Consider the following 19,405-nt stretch of genomic DNA (forward strand, 5'->3'; position numbering starts at 1 on the left):
TTCAAGTTTCTTTAATAGTTGTCATACAGAAGTACAGAATACTTTTGTACAAAATGCTTCTTACTGTTGCGCTCCAGAGACTGTGCATGACAAGATAAGTATGAAATAAAAACATAGTAAAAATTAGAAGTAAAAAAAGAGGTCACAGTGTTCAGTTTAGACATATGTACAATGTTCGTAGACGTAGTTACCATACAATATACAATACTGTGCAGTGTACTAATATACAATACTATATAGTGCAAGGCATAAATGGACGAGGTGCAGTTTAGGTACAATTCACAGTAGGTGTACGAGTTGTAGTGCAAATCCTTTATCAATAAATATAAAGTGTAAGTGTGTTTGTGTGATCTAAAGTGTGGAGTGGGTGCTGCAGTGTGTTGTTTGTTTGAGTGAGTGTGTGCGTGTGGGTGTGTGTGCTGTGTGCATTTGATGGTTGTTGCATAGTGATTATTGTTCGTTTAGCGATTATTGTTCGTTTAGCAGCCTGATGGCCTGGGGATAGAAGCTCCTTCTGAGTCTTTCTGTGCTCGCCATAAGACTCCGGTATCGCTTGCCTGACGGCAGCAGTTCAAAGAGGCAGTTGTTCGGGTGGCTCGAGTCCTTAATAATTCTCTTAGCCTTCCCCTTGCACCGCTTGTTGTAAATGTTCTGGAGGGTGGGAAGCCCCCCTCTAATTGTGCGTTCGGCTGAACGTGTCACTCTTTGTAGTCTGCTACGGTCTTGTGCAGTGCTATTCCCAAACCAGGAGGTGATGTTGCCGGTCAGGATGCTCTCTATTGTACATGAGTAGAAGTTCCTAAGGATCTTCTGACTGACTTGGAACTTCCTTAGGCGCCTGAGGAAGTAGAGGCGTTGTCGTGCCTTCTTCACAACACTGTCAATGTGTGTGGTCCATGTCAAGTCCTCGGATATGTGGGCTCCGAGGTACTTGAAACTGTTCACTCTCTCAACTGGTGCCCCGTCGATGCTGAGGGGGCTGTAGTCCTTGACCCCCGACCTCCTGAAGTCCACAATCATCTCTTTTGTTTTGCTGACGTTCAGGGAGAGGCAGTTCTCCTGACACCACTGTGACAGGTTCTCTACCTCTTCCAGGTAGGCCCTTTCGTCGTTGGCAGAGATCAGGCCCACCACTACTGTGTCATCAGCAAATTTGATGATGGTGTTGTTGTTCCGCTGTGCTACGCAGTCATGTGTGTACAGGGAGTAGAGGAGGGGGCTCAGAACACAGCCCTGGGGGGCCCCTATGTTGAGCGTGATGGATGAGGAGGTGCAGTTGCCGGCTCTTACCACCTGGGGTCTGCCCATTCTGCGGTCTGTTAATAAAGTTTTCAATCAGACAGATGTATGGAAAGGCTTTTATTATAACATTCATTGCAGTAAAATCATTATGCCTCGTTTAGTCATCCTGCGGAGCGCTGGTAATCTACTCGTCGGCCGCGGGGAGCTAACGTTGGTAGCTTTGTTGTGAGCTCTCGTCAAAATCAATGGCGGACATCCCTGAAGTAAAAAACGAATACTCGCTTGCCGATTGGTGGTAAGAACAGCAGGAGGCGGGTGCAAGCGGTGTGACGTAATTGGCAGAATCGACTGTCAATCAAAATTGTTCTGTTGCATTGCTTTGGTTGAGAGATATAATAGTGCACCATGGCATGGTGGAATTAATACCATAAACATATTTCTTGATGTTTCCTTTTTTTAAGTAAGTAAAGAGGCCTATGTTCATATCGGTGAGCACAATTTGTAACACAAAAAGAGAGACGTGTAGCCTATTTATTTATTAAATATTTTATTTATTCATTTTATTATTATTATTTTATTTGTTGCCATGGCTAAAATAATAGTCAAGCATAGGGCTAAAACATTTTCATAAACAATAATATAATTCTTTGTTATATGGTTATGGTGGGAGCTTTTCTATGCATTTGTCTGATTGATTGATTGAGAACTTTATTGGCAGATTGCAGAATGGGTACAATACAGTACAGCTCAGTGGACTGGAGGATGAAGACCAGAAAAATACGTTTGGCTTTTTTACATAAGGGTCCTCCATTTTCAATTCATCAAAACATTTAGAGACATACAAATATACAGTAGTTTCATTAAAAAAAAAAAAAAAGCACATTTTCATATCGGTGCATCCCTAGTATAAACCTTCCCTTCAATATGCCATAAAGAAAAAACATTTTCATCAATACGTTCCCGTTTTATAGCGTCGTGAATATGAGCTATATACCGCAATGGTCTGGGGTAATTCCTGCAAAGCTAGTTATAGGGCGCTAAGCTAATAACGTTAAATCGATTGGCGTTTCGGCCCTACACAAGCTAGAGTTAAAAATCGAAATGAATATGATCGTTATCATGTTCCACCATGAATGCATGAAAGAGGGGGGCGGGGGAAGTCGTTTCTGATTATTGATTATTACCAATAACGGCATTCGTTATTGCAACATCATACACTGACCGGGTGGATGGCTATGAGAACAAGGCCCGATCAGACTGAAATTGACGTCAAATCGGTCTTACCTGTGGCCGGTTGGATTCCAAAAAGAATATCCCAGTTATTTGATCGCCGTCTGGTAGATCGATATGTCCATTGGCTGATGCTATATTCCAGGCGATCTGGTGAAGCCATAGCTTTAGGCTAACAGAAAAGCTAACCCGGAGCAGAAAAAAAGTGACACCCGGTCTGCAACAGGGGAAACTGCATTCTCGAGACAGCGCCAATACCAGGATCTGGCCGGTACTGCACTTTCGGAGTCCCGATATGCCTTTTCCAGCCAAAATACAGCTCTGACATTGAGTAGGATATTAAAATGGAATAAAAGCAGAACCGAGTTTACCACGTGGTTGGCCGCGAATCGGTTAACCATAACCGTTAAATGAATGTTAAAACCAACCTTAACCCTAACTTTATGTCTTAACTCATTGACCGCCGAGCCCCTTCCGGGAAATTAGGCCTAGTACGCCAGCGCTTTAATCAATGGGAGGACGGGGATATTTGCGAACGCTTAAAATATATCTTAAATTATGGCTATGGGTCTAATACACCCGTCGCTTATCAATGACTTGCTTGCAGTCAACATGTACGAAACGGATTGTTTTTTCATCTGTACATTTCCGTTTTATACCGTTTTGAATACGAGTATAGTTTTGGAGATTTCTAGTAATTCCAGAGAATTTATTTATTTGTTTATTTATTTATTTATTTATTTATTTGTTTGTTTATTTGTTTATTTATTTGTTTGTTTATTTATTTGTTTATTTATTTATTTGTTTATTTATTTGTTTACTTGTTTGTTTATTTGTTTATTTATTTATTTGTTTATTTATTTGTTTATTTATGTATTTATTTATTTATCTGTTTGTTTATTTATTTATTTATTTATTTGTTTGTTTGTTTGTTTGTTTGTTTGTTTGTTTATTTATTTATTTATTTATTTATTTATTTATTTATTTATTTATTTATTTATTTATTTATTTATTTGTTTGTTTGTTTGTTTGTTTGTTTGTTTGTTTGTTGATTTATGTATGTGTTTATGTGTGTGTTTGTGTATTCATCATTATCTCCCTCAGCCCTGGGTGGAGCTGCAGCTGGTCCGTCTGACCTGGAGCTTCTACAAGCAGTCCTTCCTGAAGCAGATCCTGACGGAGGGCGAGCGCTACGTCATGACCTTCCTGAACGTGCTCAGCTTCGGGGACCAGGGCGTCTACGACATCGTCACCAACCTGGGCTCCATGGCGGCCCGCTTCCTCTTCCTGCCCATCGAGGACAGCTTCTACGTCTTCTTCGCCACGGTGCTGCAGAGAGGGCGCCACGCGGAGACTCAGAAGAAGGTCAGTCCAGACCCTGACCGGTCAGTCCAGACCCTAACAGGTCAGTCCAGACCCTGACCGGTCAGTCCAGACCCTGACCGGTCAGTCCAGACCCTGACCGGTCAGTCCAGACCCTAACCGGTCAGTCCAGACCCTAACAGGTCAGTCCAGACCCTGACAGGTCAGTCCAGACCCTGACCGGTCAGTCCAGACCCTGACCGGTCAGTCCAGACCCTAACAGGTCAGTCCAGACCCTGACAGGTCAGTCCAGACCCTGACCGGTCAGTCCAGACCCTAACAGGTCAGTCCAGACCCTGACAGGTCAGTCCAGACCCTAACAGGTCACCTAACAGGTCAGTCCAGACCCTAACAGGTCAGTCCAGACCCTGACAGGTCAGTCCAGACCCTGACCGGTCAGTCCAGACCCTGACCGGTCAGTCCAGACCCTAACAGGTCAGTCCAGACCCTGACAGGTCAGTCCAGACCCTGACCGGTCAGTCCAGACCCTGACAGGTCAGTACTGACTGTAGTACTGACTGTAGTACTGACTGTAGTACTGACTGTAGTACTGACTGACTGTAGTACTGACTGTAGTACTGACTGTAGTACTGACTGTAGTACTGACTGACTGTAGTACTGACTGTACTCTGACTGCAGTACTGACTGTAGTACTGACTGTAGTACTGACTGTACTCTGACTGTAGTACTGACTGTAGTACTGACTGTAGTACTGACTGTAGTACTGACTGTAGTACTGACTGTAGTACTGACTGACTGTAGTACTGACTGACTGTAGTACTGACTGTAGTACTGACTGACTGTAGTACTGACTGTAGTACTGACTGTAGTACTGACTGTAGTACTGACTGTAGTACTGACTGTAGTACTGACTGTAGTACTGACTGACTGTAGTACTGACTGACTGTAGTACTGACTGTAGTACTGACTGACTGTAGTACTGACTGTAGTACTGACTGTAGTACTGACTGTAGTACTGACTGTAGTACTGACTGTAGTACTGACTGACTGTAGTACTGACTGACTGTAGTACTGACTGTAGTACTGACTGACTGTAGTACTGACTGTAGTACTGACTGTAGTACTGACTGACTGTAGTACTGACTGTAGTACTGACTGTAGTACTGACTGTACTCTGACTGTAGTACTGACTGTAGTACTGACTGACTGTAGTACTGACTGTAGTACTGACTGTAGTACTGACTGACTGTAGTACTGACTGTAGTACTGACTGTAGTACTGACTGACTGTAGTACTGACTGTAGTACTGACTGTAGTACTGACTGTAGTACTGACTGACTGTAGTACTGACTGTAGTACTGACTGTACTCTGACTGTAGTACTGACTGTAGTACTGACTGACTGTAGTACTGACTGTAGTACTGACTGTAGTACTGACTGTAGTACTGACTGTAGTACTGACTGTAGTACTGACTGACTGTAGTACTGACTGTAGTACTGACTGTAGTACTGACTGTAGTACTGACTGACTGTAGTACTGACTGTAGTACTGACTGTAGTACTGACTGTACTCTGACTGTAGTACTGACTGTAGTACTGACTGACTGTAGTACTGACTGTAGTACTGACTGTAGTACTGACTGTAGTACTGACTGTAGTACTGACTGTAGTACTGACTGACTGTAGTACTGACTGTAGTACTGACTGTAGTACTGACTGACTGTAGTACTGACTGTAGTACTGACTGTAGTACTGACTGTACTCTGACTGTAGTACTGACTGTAGTACTGACTGACTGTAGTACTGACTGTAGTACTGACTGTAGTACTGACTGTAGTACTGACTGTAGTACTGACTGACTGTAGTACTGACTGTAGTACTGACTGTAGTACTGACTGTAGTACTGACTGACTGTAGTACTGACTGTAGTACTGACTGTAGTACTGACTGTACTCTGACTGTAGTACTGACTGTAGTACTGACTGTAGTACTGACTGTAGTACTGACTGTAGTACTGACTGACTGTAGTACTGACTGTAGTACTGACTGTAGTACTGACTGTAGTACTGACTGTAGTACTGACTGTAGTACTGACTGTACTCTGACTGTAGTATTGACTGTATTACTGACTGTAGTACTGACTGACTGTAGTACTGACTGTAGTACTGACTGTAGTACTGACTGTAGTACTGACTGTAGTACTGACTGTACTCTGACTGTAGTACTGACTGTAGTACTGACTGTAGTACTGACTGTAGTACTGACTGACTGTAGTACTGACTGTAGTACTGACTGTAGTACTGACTGTACTCTGACTGTAGTACTGACTGTAGTACTGACTGTAGTACTGACTGTAGTACTGACTGTAGTACTGACTGTAGTACTGACTGCCTGTAGTACTGACTGTACTCTGACTGTACTCTGACTGTAGTACTGACTGTAGTACTGACTGTACTCTGACTGTAGTACTGACTGTAGTACTGACTGACTGTAGTACTGACTGTAGTACTGACTGTACTCTGACTGTAGTACTGACTGTAGTACTGACTGTAGTACTGACTGACTGTAGTACTGACTGACTGTAGTACTGACTGTAGTACTGACTGTAGTACTGACTGTAGTACTGACTGTAGTACTGACTGATTGTAGTACTGACTGTAGTACTGACTGACTGTAGTACTGACTGTAGTACTGACTGTAGTACTGACTGACTGTAGTACTGACTGTAGTACTGACTGACTGTAGTACTGACTGTAGTACTGACTGTAGTACTGACTGTAGTACTGACTGTACTCTGACTGTAGTACTGACTGTAGTACTGACTGTAGTACTGACTGACTGTAGTACTGACTGTAGTACTGACTGTAGTACTGACTGTAGTACTGACTGTAGTACTGACTGACTGTAGTACTGACTGTAGTACTGACTGTAGTACTGACTGTAGTACTGACTGTAGTACTGACTGTACTCTGACTGTAGTACTGACTGTAGTACTGACTGTAGTACTGACTGTACTCTGACTGCCTGTAGTACTGACTGTACTCTGACTGTAGTACTGACTGTAGTACTGACTGTAGTACTGACTGACTGTAGTACTGACTGTAGTACTGACTGTAGTACTGACTGTAGTACTGACTGTAGTACTGACTGACTGTACTCTGACTGTAGTACTGACTGTAGTACTGACTGACTGTAGTACTGACTGTAGTACTGACTGTAGTACTGACTGTAGTACTGACTGTACTCTGACTGTAGTACTGACTGTAGTACTGACTGTAGTACTGACTGTAGTACTGACTGTACTCTGACTGCCTGTAGTACTGACTGTAGTACTGACTGTACTCTGACTGTACTCTGACTGTAGTACTGACTGTAGTACTGACTGTACTCTGACTGTACTCTGACTGTACTCTGACTGTAGTACTGACTGACTGTAGTACTGACTGACTGTAGTACTGACTGTAGTACTGACTGTAGTACTGACTGTAGTACTGACTGTAGTACTGACTGACTGTAGTACTGACTGTAGTACTGACTGACTGTAGTACTGACTGACTGTAGTACTGACTGTAGTACTGACTGACTGTAGTACTGACTGACTGTAGTACTGACTGTACTCTGACTTTACTCTGACTGTACTCTGACTGTACTCTGACTGTAGTACTGACTGACTGACTGTAGTACTGACTGTAGTACTGACTGTAGTACTGACTGTAGTACTGACTGTAGTACTGACTGACTGTAGTACTGACTGTAGTACTGACTGTACTCTGACTGTAGTACTGACTGTACTCTGACTGTAGTACTGACTGTAGTACTGACTGTACTCTGACTGTAGTACTGACTGTACTCTGACTGTAGTACTGACTGTAGTACTGACTGTACTCTGACTGTAGTACTGACTGTACTCTGACTGTAGTACTGACTGTAGTACTGACTGTACTCTGACTGTAGTACTGACTGTAGTACTGACTGTACTCTGACTGTAGTACTGACTGTACTCTGACTGTAGTACTGACTGTAGTACTGACTGTACTCTGACTGTAGTACTGACTGTAGTACTGACTGACTGTAGTACTGACTGACTGTAGTACTGACTGACTATAGTACTGACTGTAGTACTGACTGTAGTACTGACTGTAGTACTGACTGACTGTAGTACTGACTGTAGTACTGACTGTAGTACTGACTGTACTCTGACTGTAGTACTGACTGTAGTACTGACTGTAGTACTGACTGTACTCTGACTGTAGTACTGACTGACTGTAGTACTGACTGTAGTACTGACTGTACTCTGACTGTAGTACTGACTGTAGTACTAACTGACTGTAGTACTGACTGTAGTACTGACTGACTGTAGTACTGACTGTACTCTGAATGACTGTACTCTGACTGACTGTACTCTGACTGTTGTCGTCAGGAGGAGGTTGCCATGGCAGCAGAGGTCCTGGAGTGTCTTCTGAAGCTGGTGCTTGTGATTGGTCTGATCATCACCGTGTTTGGTTTTGCCTATTCTCACCTGGCGCTGGACGTGTACGGCGGCTCGCTGCTCAGCACCGGCACCGGTGGGTGGACCGCTCACCAAACATGTGTTACTGCAGAAAACGATATAAACATATTTATACTCTGGACGGTATTTTAGTATGAATGTGTGAATGAAAAAGTAAAACGTTCCTACATCCTGAACAATAGCTAATCGATGTTGAATGGGCCATAGTAATGTCAATTTAGCAATACAATTTAAAAGGTTATAGCCCTGCAAAGAAGGTGAACATCTCCATAGACTTACAGTGCTGGCAGTGATCAAACATTGATGGATATAAGCGTGGCAGAGAAAGGGTTAAACAAGTTATTACCTGGGTTATTAAACAGGTTATTAAACAGGTTATTAAACAGATTATTAAACAGGTTATTAAACAGGTTATTAAACAGGTTATTAAACAGGTTATTAAACAGGTTATTAAACAGGTTATTAAACAGTCTGTGGTTCAAAGTGTTCGTATGATATATCGTTTTGTTAAATGCTGTTTCTGTTGTGTGTTATTGATCACTGTTGTGTGTTATTGATCACTGTTATTGATCGCTGTTGTGTGTTATTGATCACTGTTATTGATCACTGTTGTGTGTTATTGATCACTGTTGTGTGTTATTGATCACTGTTGTGTGTTATTGATCACTGTTGTGTGTGTTATTGATCACTGTTGTGTGTTATTGATCACTGTGTGTTATTGATCACTGTTGTGTGTTATTGATCACTGTGTTATTGATCACTGTTGTGTGTTATTGATCACTGTTGTGTTATTGATCACTGTTGTGTGTTATTGATCACTGTGTTATTAATCACTGTGTGTTATTCATCACTGTTGTGTGTTATTGATCACTGTTGTGTGTTATTGATCAGTGTTATTGATCAGTGTGTTATTGATCACTGTTGTGTGTTATTGATCACTGTGTTATTGATCACTGTGTTATTGATCACTGTGTTATTGATCACTGTTATTGATCACTGTGTTATTGATCACTGTGTTATTGATCACTGTGTGTTATTGATCACTCTGTGTTATTGATCACTGTTATTGATCAGTGTTATTGATCACTGTGTGTTATTGATCACTGTGTTATTGATCAGTGTTATTGATCACTGTGTGTTATTGATCACTGTGTTATTGATCACTGTGTGTTATTGATCAGTGTTATTGATCACTGTGTGTTATTGATCACTGTTATTGATCAGTGTTATTGATCACTGTGTGTTATTGATCACTGTGTTATTGATCTGTGTTATTGATCACTGTTATTGATCACTGTGTTATTGATCAGTGTTATTGATCACTGTGTGTTATTGATCACTGTGTTATTGATCAGTGTTATTGATCACTGTGTTATTGATCAGTGTTATTGATCACTGTGTTTTTGATCACTGTGTGCAGGCCCCACTCTGCTACGATGCTACAGCGCCTACGTCCTGCTGTTGGCCGTCAACGGTGTCACGGAGTGCTTTGTGTTCGCTGCCATGAGCCAGGAGGAGGTGGACCGGTAACACACACACTCACTCACTCACTCACTCACTCACTCACTCACTCACTCACTCACTCACTCACTCACTCACTCACTCACTCACTCACTCACACACTCACTCACTCACTCACTCACTCACTCACTCACTCACTCACTCACTCACTCACTCACTCACAAATACAAGTAGCATATTTTTTGGTTCAAACCATACTCTAAGAACGAACCCAGTCTTGAAACTTTTGTAAGTGATGTGGTAATTAATCAAGTCCAGGAGACTAAACTCCTAGGAGTAACATTAGACAGTAAATTGTCATGGTCACACCATATAAACAATATAGTAGTGAAAATGGGGGGATTTCTGTTGTTAAAAGATGTGCTCATTTGTTACCACTAAATTCTATCAAACAGGTAATTCAAGCTCTGGTTTTGTCAAATCTTGACTATTGTCCTGCAGTATGGTTGAATGTAACGATGAATAAACTGAAAAAATTGCAAATGGTAAAAAACAAAGCAGCACGTATAGCGCTTCGCTGTGAGTACAGAACTAATGTTGCAGCGATGCACAGTTGTTTAACTTGGTTACTTGTCAAACATAAGTTACTCTGCTCACTCCTTGTATTCACTAGGAATATTATATGTTACTGGGAATATTATATGTTACTGGGAATATTCTTGTTACAAAGATCCCCTCAATTTTATATAACAATTTATCTATAAGTCTTGACAGACACAACCATTCCACCAGACATGCTTCTGCACAAGGTTTTACACTTCCAAAAGTGAGGTCGAATGCAATGAAGCGAACTGTCATGTTCCGTGGTATGCAGGAATGGAACTCTCTTCCCAGACATGTTAAGCAGGAGAATAGTAAATGTCGTTTCAAAATCGTGGTAAAACAACATTTTCAACCAAAGAAATTGACATTTCCTAATAGATAGTGTGTACGTAAATGAAAATGTATGTGTCTGATAAAGAGATAGGTATACATATAGATGAAAAGGCATGTGTCTGATAGGGATATATTATTAAAAGATTGTATAATTGGCTGATATAACCATAGATAATGTATGTAAAAGCTAAATAGTATATTATGCTGTATTGTATTATGAATTCATTATGAGTAGGTATTATTGTATTGTATTATGAATTCATAAGGCGTATATATTGTTGTATTGTATTATGAATTTGATTAGGAGTTTTTATTGTCGTTTTAATTGTCTGTATGACATGTGAATGTTGTGAGTGTATAAGTCTGTAACTGTATTTTACGTGTTATGGACCCCAGGAAGAATAGCCCCAGCACTGCTGTGGCTAATGGGGATCCAAATAAACTTAAAGTTAAACACACACACAGACACACACACACGCACACTCACACACACACACACACACACACACACACACACACACACACACACACACACACACACACACACACACACACACACACCTGTATATACACCTGTGTTTTAAGCGGCCCTGTTCTCCCTGCAGGTATAACCTGGTGATGCTGACCCCTGACCCCTGTTCTCCCTGCAGGTATAACCTGGTGATGCTGACCCCTGACCCCTGTTCTCCCTGCAGGTATAACCTGCTGATGCTGACCCCTGTTCTCCCTGCAGGTATAACCTGGTGATGCTGACCCCTGTTCTCCCTGCAGGTATAACCTGGTGATGCTGGCCCCTGTTCTCCCTGCAGGTATAACCTGGTGATGCTGACCCCTGACCCCTGTTCTCCCTGCAGGTATAACCTGGTGATGCTGACCCCTGTTCTCCCTGCAGGTATAACCTGGTGATGCTGGCCCCTGTTCTCCCTGCAGGTATAACCTGGTGATGCTGACCCCTGACCCCTGTTCTCCCTGCAGGTATAACCTGGTGATGCTGGCCCCTGTTCTCCCTGCAGGTATAACCTGGTGATGCTGACCCCTGTTCTCCCTGCAGGTATAACCTGGTGATGCTGACCCCTGACCCCTGTTCTCCCTGCAGGTATAACCTGGTGATGCTGGCCCTGTCCGCCTCCTTCCTGCTCCTCTCCTACGCGCTGACGGCCTGGGCTGGCAGCGTGGGCTTCATCCTGGCCAACTGTCTCAACATGGGCCTCCGCATCCTGCACAGCCTGCTCTACATCCAGCACTACTTCCACCGCAGCCCCTGGAGGCCCTTGAGGAGCCTGCGTCCCTCCCCCGTCCTGCTGCTGGCGCTGGGCCTGAGCGCCCTCCTCACCGCCCTCTCTGAGGTCTGTGTCTTCAGGGTCAGGGTCAGGGGGCCCTCCTCACCGCCTATTAAAGGAGCTCCCGTCTTATACGGAGCTACTGAGCAATTTTGATCCTGTAGTTAGACTGGCTGACGCGCCGGTGTTATACTGCTGGTCTCATACCAAAACAGTCCTTTGTCCCAATGATACGTGCAGGCAGCTTTACTGGGAAAATGATATTTATTTCCCCTCACCGTCAAACAGGATGTCTTCATAAACTGATAAATAATAATGAACACAATAACTAATTAGATACAAACATTTCGACCTGAGACCTGCGTCGTGCGTGCGGTCAAAAACCATTGCCCTTTTCCGGGTCAAAACTCCTCCTCCTACAGGTTTACCTGACGCTTAAATAAAAGAAGCACCACCCCCTGGTCACATAAATCCACTGCACATTAATACCATTTTGGCCGTTACACACCGGCCCCTAATTGTTAAGGCAGGCAGTCATAACAATTCAAAAAATAAACAAAACAAATAAGAGCCAAAACATGTCATGGATTAAGTGCATGGATCCACATTTCATGAACCAAACACAGTTGTCACTGGCCTTACAATGGTGCTACTTGTTCGTCTGGAAAGACCTCCAGAACCCTGCCAAGTGGCCAGGACCCACGAGGAGCTGAAGAGTCCATGACGACTACAATATCTCCAGCTGCCAAACTAATTCTACTCATGTCCCAGAGAAAGCACAGAAAATCACTGCCTTCCTCAGCGACCTTCACTTGGCGGAACATGGCTTGAATGTCACCCATGAATGCCACCGGTTCCTCTCTGAAGCGAGTTAGCACTCCTGGCTCCTCCTCCTTTCCTGGTTCTTCGACTTCCTGTTCCTCCTCCTTTCCTGTTTCCTCTTCCTTCATCCACCCCTGTGTTGGTAAAAGGTGGTAGGTCGGGAAGGATTCTGTCTGCTGGAAGACCTGCCATCTTTTGCTCCACTGCACTGTCACTGTAGTGTTTGCAAAAGCTGCATCCAGCGATGATCTTCTCAGCTGCATGGGCGTTGGTGATCCAACATTTCTTCCTCACTTTGGACATTGTGTGAGTCCTTCCAAAAGGTAATTTCAAGCAGTACCTCTCCTCCTGAAGCACTGCTGAACTTTCCAATTTTTCCAGATGGCTTAGGTCTTCTCTGGACACTTCCTTCTCCTTCACAGCTACTTCTTTGAAGTCATGTTTGTCCTGATCAGCCAGCATTTCTTCCCGTCTGCACACAGAGATCCTGTTCACTGTAGCAGAGGGAAATTCTGACTCCACAACACCACTGTTTCCATTCAGTGGACCATTAACGACCCATCCCAGCACTGTCCTTATAGCATACGGGCCATTCCAAGGTTCCAATATCTTGGGAGTGTTGGCTCCAATCAACAGGTCGACATTTGCTTTTAGGCGTGGGATGTGTACGTTGGACAAATATGACCATTTAGACAGTTCTTCAGGTGTCACCATGTTCTCAGCCGTGACTGGCATTTTCTTCTGTGTGAGAACTTCCGGAAGAACATAGAAGTCATCGCTGTCCAAACCAGCTACCTCCAACCCAGTCAAGGAGTAAGCTGGAACACCCGTCTCTTGCCCCATGGTGCTCAGTAGGAAGGTGGTTCCTCTGCCTGTGATGTTCAGCCTCTGCATTAGGCGTTCAGAGCAGAATGTGGCTGAGCTACCAGGGTCTAAGAAGGCGTATGTTTGTACTATGTTTCCGTTTGCTGCTTTCACATTCACAGGGAGAATGGCTAATACACACCGATCCTTACCGGCCCCTGTATGTCCACATGTTTGCAGTGAAGTTGGTTGCTTTAACTGTTCTGGAGAAGATGGTTGCCTTTTGATGTGAAGCAGGGTGGGGTGAGTTTGACCACAGACTTTGCATACCAAGCGCCTTTCGCAGTCTCTGCTCATGTGACCAACACATAAGCATGCAAAGCAAACTCCCTTTTCCCTCAGAAAGTACATTTTCTCCTTGTGCCTCTTCTCCTGCAGTTGTTTGCACTCCTCCAACGAGTGACTGCGAGCACAGCAAAGGCATCCAGCTCTCCTAGCATTCACTGTACCTGGTGTTGGTGATGTCAGCTCCTTGGCTCTCTCAGATATTACTGTGGTGGCGACAATGTTTCTTTTCACTCTGTTGGGATATGATTCAAACCTGGTGAGAGACTTTGTGCCAACCACACCAGAATTTGGATCCTGTATGTCACCAAACAGAGGGTCAGAAAGAATGCTAACATGTTGCTCCACAAACGTAGTCATATCCTCGAAGTGAGCTCTTTCCTGGGTGTGTTCCATGATGCCATGAGCCGTACTCCTCCATTGCTCCCTCATCTTGAATGGCAATTTTGATATTATGGCCCTCATGTTGACAGGCATGTCCAACTCCTGCATGTACTGAAGCTCCTCCATTGCATTGCAGCAGCCACGCAAGAATAAGGAGTAGGCTTGAAGTGCCTTGACATCCTCAGATTTTATTCTTTGCCATGCCAAGGCCTTTTGCATGTAGGCATTTCCTATTTTGTACTGGTTTCCAAAGTGTTCTTTAAGAAGACCCTTTGCCACTGCGTAACCACGCTCAGGAGCCATATGCTGGCAGCTACGCACCAATTCTTGTGGCTGTCCTCTTGTGAACTGCTCCAGATAATACAAAGCATCAGCTTCTGTTGCCTTTTCCTCCACTCCTTGTTCAAATGCTTTGATGAATGTTCTGTATTGGAGAGGGTCACCTTCAAAGGTTGGGATATTTCGTGGTGGCAGAGACCTGGAATGCTGTTGCTGCACCAGAGCAGCAGTTATCTCATTTTGCCTCTCCATGATGGTAAGCATGTTTGCAGGTTGGTTTGAATTGATTTGAACATTATCAGTTGTTCCCATTCTGCTTTCCTGTTCCTTGTGGTTGTGGTTATATTGGCGGTTAGTAGCAGTGCTATGCCATTGACCACGTTCCTTTGGTCTCACATCCACAGGCTTGTTTGGTGGTATTGACAATTGTGTCAATTTACTTCGTTGTGTTAATGTCCCAGGTTGATATTCTCTTGCAACAGGATTTAAGATTTGGTGTTCCTTTTCAAAATAGGAATTCATTGCATTTGAAGGTGCACGAGATGAATGTTTACTTTCAGAGGAGTGCAACACGGCCAACCTTGCAGTGCTTGCAGCCAATTCAGTGTCCACCTCCAGTTGTTCCTTTTTTCTCTTTAATTGTAGTTCCTGCTCCTCCAAAGCATGTTTTTCTTTTAGAGAATCAGCACGAGCGAGAAGTGCAGCTCTATCGGCTTCAGCTAAGATCCTGGCAGATGACCTGCTACTTGTTTTTGAATATTTGCTCACAATGTTTGACACAGTCATTTGGAGCAATACCATCATCCATTAAATGCAAATCACCTTCAGTTGTTTTACCATCATTTTCATCATGTACATTCGTTATACCTTCAATATTTGAAACCCACAGTTTTGCATTTGAAATACACTCATTGATTGACAACATTTTTGCTTTAAACCAGGTGTCTTGTTCTTCTTTTTCATCATGTAACGTATAACCCAACAGATTGTCATGTATGCATTTCGCCTCATAACACACCTGACTCAAATCTGTAAGAGCATTCTCTACTTTTTCCTTCTCATTATTTAACATGAAACCAAGAATTGCATCTTTTATCTTGGCTGCCATGTTAAATTTACATTTTCTGCTGGCATCCAATTTGCCACAATGTTCTGCAACAGCCTTGGCAGTCATTTTAACGACACGTTTCCCAGTGACGTCACCGCTAACAGCGGAGCGCGCTGGGGTCTCCATGGAAACGTTTGACGCCGGTTTGCGCGTCGCCATGTTATTAGATAGTCTGAGTTAAAACGAGACGGCTGGTGACGAGTCGCGCAACGAAGTCAATACAAAAAGGTCCGCGTAGTCAAGTGTTATTCCTCTTCAGCAACCATGGATTTATGCTCAACCCCAAGTTATGTGTGCACACAATTTTTACATGGCCATGTATTTATATAGCGCTATAATCCTACCTCCTCCTGGCGTTGGGTACCATGCTGTCGCTCACGGATCAGTACTCGCGGTCCAGTACTGATCCTCAGCCAAACGTCAGCACCGGTGTCTTCCTCGTCCAAGAGCGGCTGCAGGCGGCTCCCCGATGCAGCAGCAAACAGTAGAATCCCTCTTCCTCCACACACAACAACAGCAGCAGCTCCTCGCCTTCCTCCGGTGGAGATTCTCCGAAGTCCCCAAACGCAGCGAATCTTCCCCAGTCTCCAAGCAAGAGTCCAACTGGTGCGTGGTTTTTGACTAATATTAAAGGAGCTCCCGTCTTATACGGAGCTACTGAGCAATTTTGATCCCGTAGTTAGACTGGCTGACGCGCCGGTGTTAGGCTACGTTTAGACGAGCGTTTTGTGAACAGAAACCGCAAAAGTCATCTTGCGGTTTCACTTTTAATTTTACGTTTAGACAAGCGTTTTGGGGTGGAATTCTCTGTGCAGACGACGCTGTAACGACGGAGCCCCGCTGTCACACGATTGGCGCATATGTCACATGACGTGCTGTGAAGACCCGCCCTACTCTGCCTCTGATTCGCAGACTGTGGATGGGGAATGTGATTGGACCAAAGCAGTCACTCACAGACAGTGGGTCCACTCACGCCGCGGGACAGATTCTTGTGTATTTAACCCTTTCACTGCCACACGACAGCCGGTTGTGTGATAGTAAAGGGTTAACCTTCTGTCGTGTGGCAGTGAAAGGGTTAAAAGTACTGCCAATGTAGCCTCCAGGTGATCTCCGTTGATATAGTCAGACATACTTGCTTTGTTTACGTCTCGGCTACTGGCGCATACCTGCTACCTGTGACGTAAGCAGTACGCGCGACCAGAGCCGTGACAACCCTTTCGTCATCGTTTTAACAGATTTATACGGTTTAACAGTTTAGACGAGAGCGCAAAGCTTTTGCGTTTCTAGGAATTCCACCCTGGAAGGTAGTCTCACTTTTTTGCGGTTTCACCCCGTAAAAACGCTGTTTCCGTATAAACGAAAGGCACATCCGAAAAAATATTTTTGCGGATTCACCTGCTAGCGTTTCTGTCTAAACGGGGCCTTATACTGCTGGTCTCATACCAAAACAGTCCTTTGTCCCAATGATACGTGCAGGCAGCTTTACTGGGAAAATGATATTTATTTTCCCTCACCGTCAAACAGGATGTCTTCATAAACTGATAAATAATAATGAACACAATAACTAATTAGATACAAACATTTCGACCTGAGACCTGCGTCGTGCGTGCGGTCAAAAACCATTGCCCTTTTCCGGGTCAAAACCCCTCCTACAGGTTTACCTGACGCTTAAATAAAAGAAGCGCCACCCCCTGGTCACATAAATCCACTGCACATTAATTCCATTTTGGCCGTTACACCGCCCTCTCTGAGGTCTGTGTCTTCAGGGTCAGGGGGCCCTCCTCACCGCCCTCTCTGAGGTCTGTGTCTTCAGGGTCAGGGGTCAGGGGGCCCTCCTCACCGCCCTCTCTGAGGTCTGTGTCTTCAGGGTCAGGGGTCAGGGGGCCCTCCTCACCGCCCTCTCTGAGGTCTGTGTCTTCAGGGTCAGGGGGCCCTCCTCACCGCCCTCTCTGAGGTCTGTGTCTTCAGGGGTCAGGGGGCCCTCCTCACCGCCCTCTCTGAGGTCTGTGTCTTCAGGGTCAGGGGTCAGGGGGCCCTCCTCACCGCCCTCTCTGAGGTCTGTGTCTTCAGGGTCAGGGGTCAGGGGGCCCTCCTCACCGCCCTCTCTGAGGTCTGTGTCTTCAGGGTCAGGGGTCAGGGGGCCCTCCTCACCGCCCTCTCTGAGGTCTGTGTCTTCAGGGTCAGGGGGCCCTCCTCACCGCCCTCTCTGAGGTCTGTGTCTTCAGGGGTCAGGGGGCCCTCCTCACCGCCCTCTCTGAGGTCTGTGTTTTCAGGGTCAGGGGTCAGGGTTAGGGTCAGGGGGCCCTCCTCACCGCTAGGGATGGGTACCTTTCACATTTGAACCGATACGGTACCGGTACCTGTGAATCGATACCGGTACCCAACGGTATCTTTTTTCTGTACTTTAGTCTCAAATTTTTTTATTTACCTCCGGTACTCGAGGAGGCACCTGTCGCATCTTTTCACCTGCACAGCGCGATCTCTCAGCGGCGAGGGTCTGCGTGGGAGGGACACGCCGCCCCCGTCGCTTCCTGATTCTGACCCGCAGGCGCACCAACCGACCTGTAGGAGGTGCTGTCCACAACGTCCGATCCCCACCCACCAGTTTCCCACCCCCTAATACTGCCAATTGTATTAGTATGAACGACCAGCCAAGCTGGTAGCAACGCCGAGAGCTGGGCTCGAACCCAGCATCTCCTGCGTTGGTGGCGAGCGCCTTGCCCACTGCACCACCTAGCCGCCCCCTCAACCATTTTTTCAATGGGAGATCGGATTTTAATTCCCAGGTATTTAATTCCTTTTTGGCTTCCAATTGAAAGGAGCAGAACCCAGATGTGAAAAAGTTAGGTTGTTAAGTGGAATAACTTCACTTTGACTATAATTCACTTTATAGCCCGAGAAATTACCAAATGTATCTATAAGCTTTAGCACTTGAGAGATGGAATGGCTAGGATTTGTTAGTGTTAATAATATGTCATCAGCAAACAGGCTGGCCTTATACACACAACTACCAATATGAATACCACTGATTTCCTTATGAGCACGTATAGCACAGGCAAGTGGTTCGAGGGAAAGAATAAAAATTTGCAGTGAAACCGGACATCCTTGGCGGGTAGATCGATAGAGATGGAATGGATCAGACCTTATACCATTTGTTCTGACTGACGTAACCGGTTCATGGTAAAGTGCCTTCATCCAGTTCATGAGAACCGGTCCAAATCCGTATTTAGGAAGTACATAAAACAGATATTTCCACTCCACTCGATCAAAGGCTTTCTCAGCATCCAGCGATATTGCCATCGCTGGATGCTGGGAGGCCCCCGCCCTTGACATAACATGCATTAGCCTCTTCATGTTATTTGAAGCTAGACGACCCTGTACAAAGCCGGCCTGATCAATATGAATCAATGAGGCTATAACATTTTCCAATCGCCCTGCAAGGACCTTCACAAACAGCTTATAATCATTATTTAAAATACTCAAAGGTCTGATCCTTGCCAGGTTTTTGAATCAATGAAATAGTAGCTTGCCGCATGGTTAGCGACATGGATTGATTGGCCACTATATCATTAAACAGCAATATTAGAAGTGGTGTAAGAGTGACTTGGAAACACTTAAGAAATTCACTTGTATAGCATCATCACCTGGCGTTTTACCGGTTGAGAGGGATTTGATAGCCGA

The 19,405-nt window shown here is 44.6% G+C and overlaps 1 protein-coding gene across 1 annotated transcript in view; it reads left to right on the forward strand.

Annotated features, from left to right (window-relative positions):
• LOC311230169 (man(5)GlcNAc(2)-PP-dolichol translocation protein RFT1-like) overlaps positions 1–19,405 on the forward strand; it is a 56,867-nt gene that overhangs the window by 34,139 nt on the left and 3,323 nt on the right. Inside the window, exons 6-9 of the mRNA XM_084316367.1 lie at positions 3,577–3,837; positions 8,216–8,360; positions 9,726–9,831; positions 11,799–12,048. Of these exons, the coding sequence (XP_084172493.1) occupies positions 3,577–3,837; positions 8,216–8,360; positions 9,726–9,831; positions 11,799–12,048 (762 nt within the window). The remainder of the gene's footprint in view (positions 1–3,576; positions 3,838–8,215; positions 8,361–9,725; positions 9,832–11,798; positions 12,049–19,405) is intronic.

This window comes from Notolepis coatsorum (assembly GCF_963971535.1).
Source record: "Notolepis coatsorum genome assembly, chromosome: 6".
Taxonomy (NCBI): Eukaryota; Metazoa; Chordata; class Actinopteri; order Aulopiformes; family Paralepididae; genus Notolepis; species Notolepis coatsorum.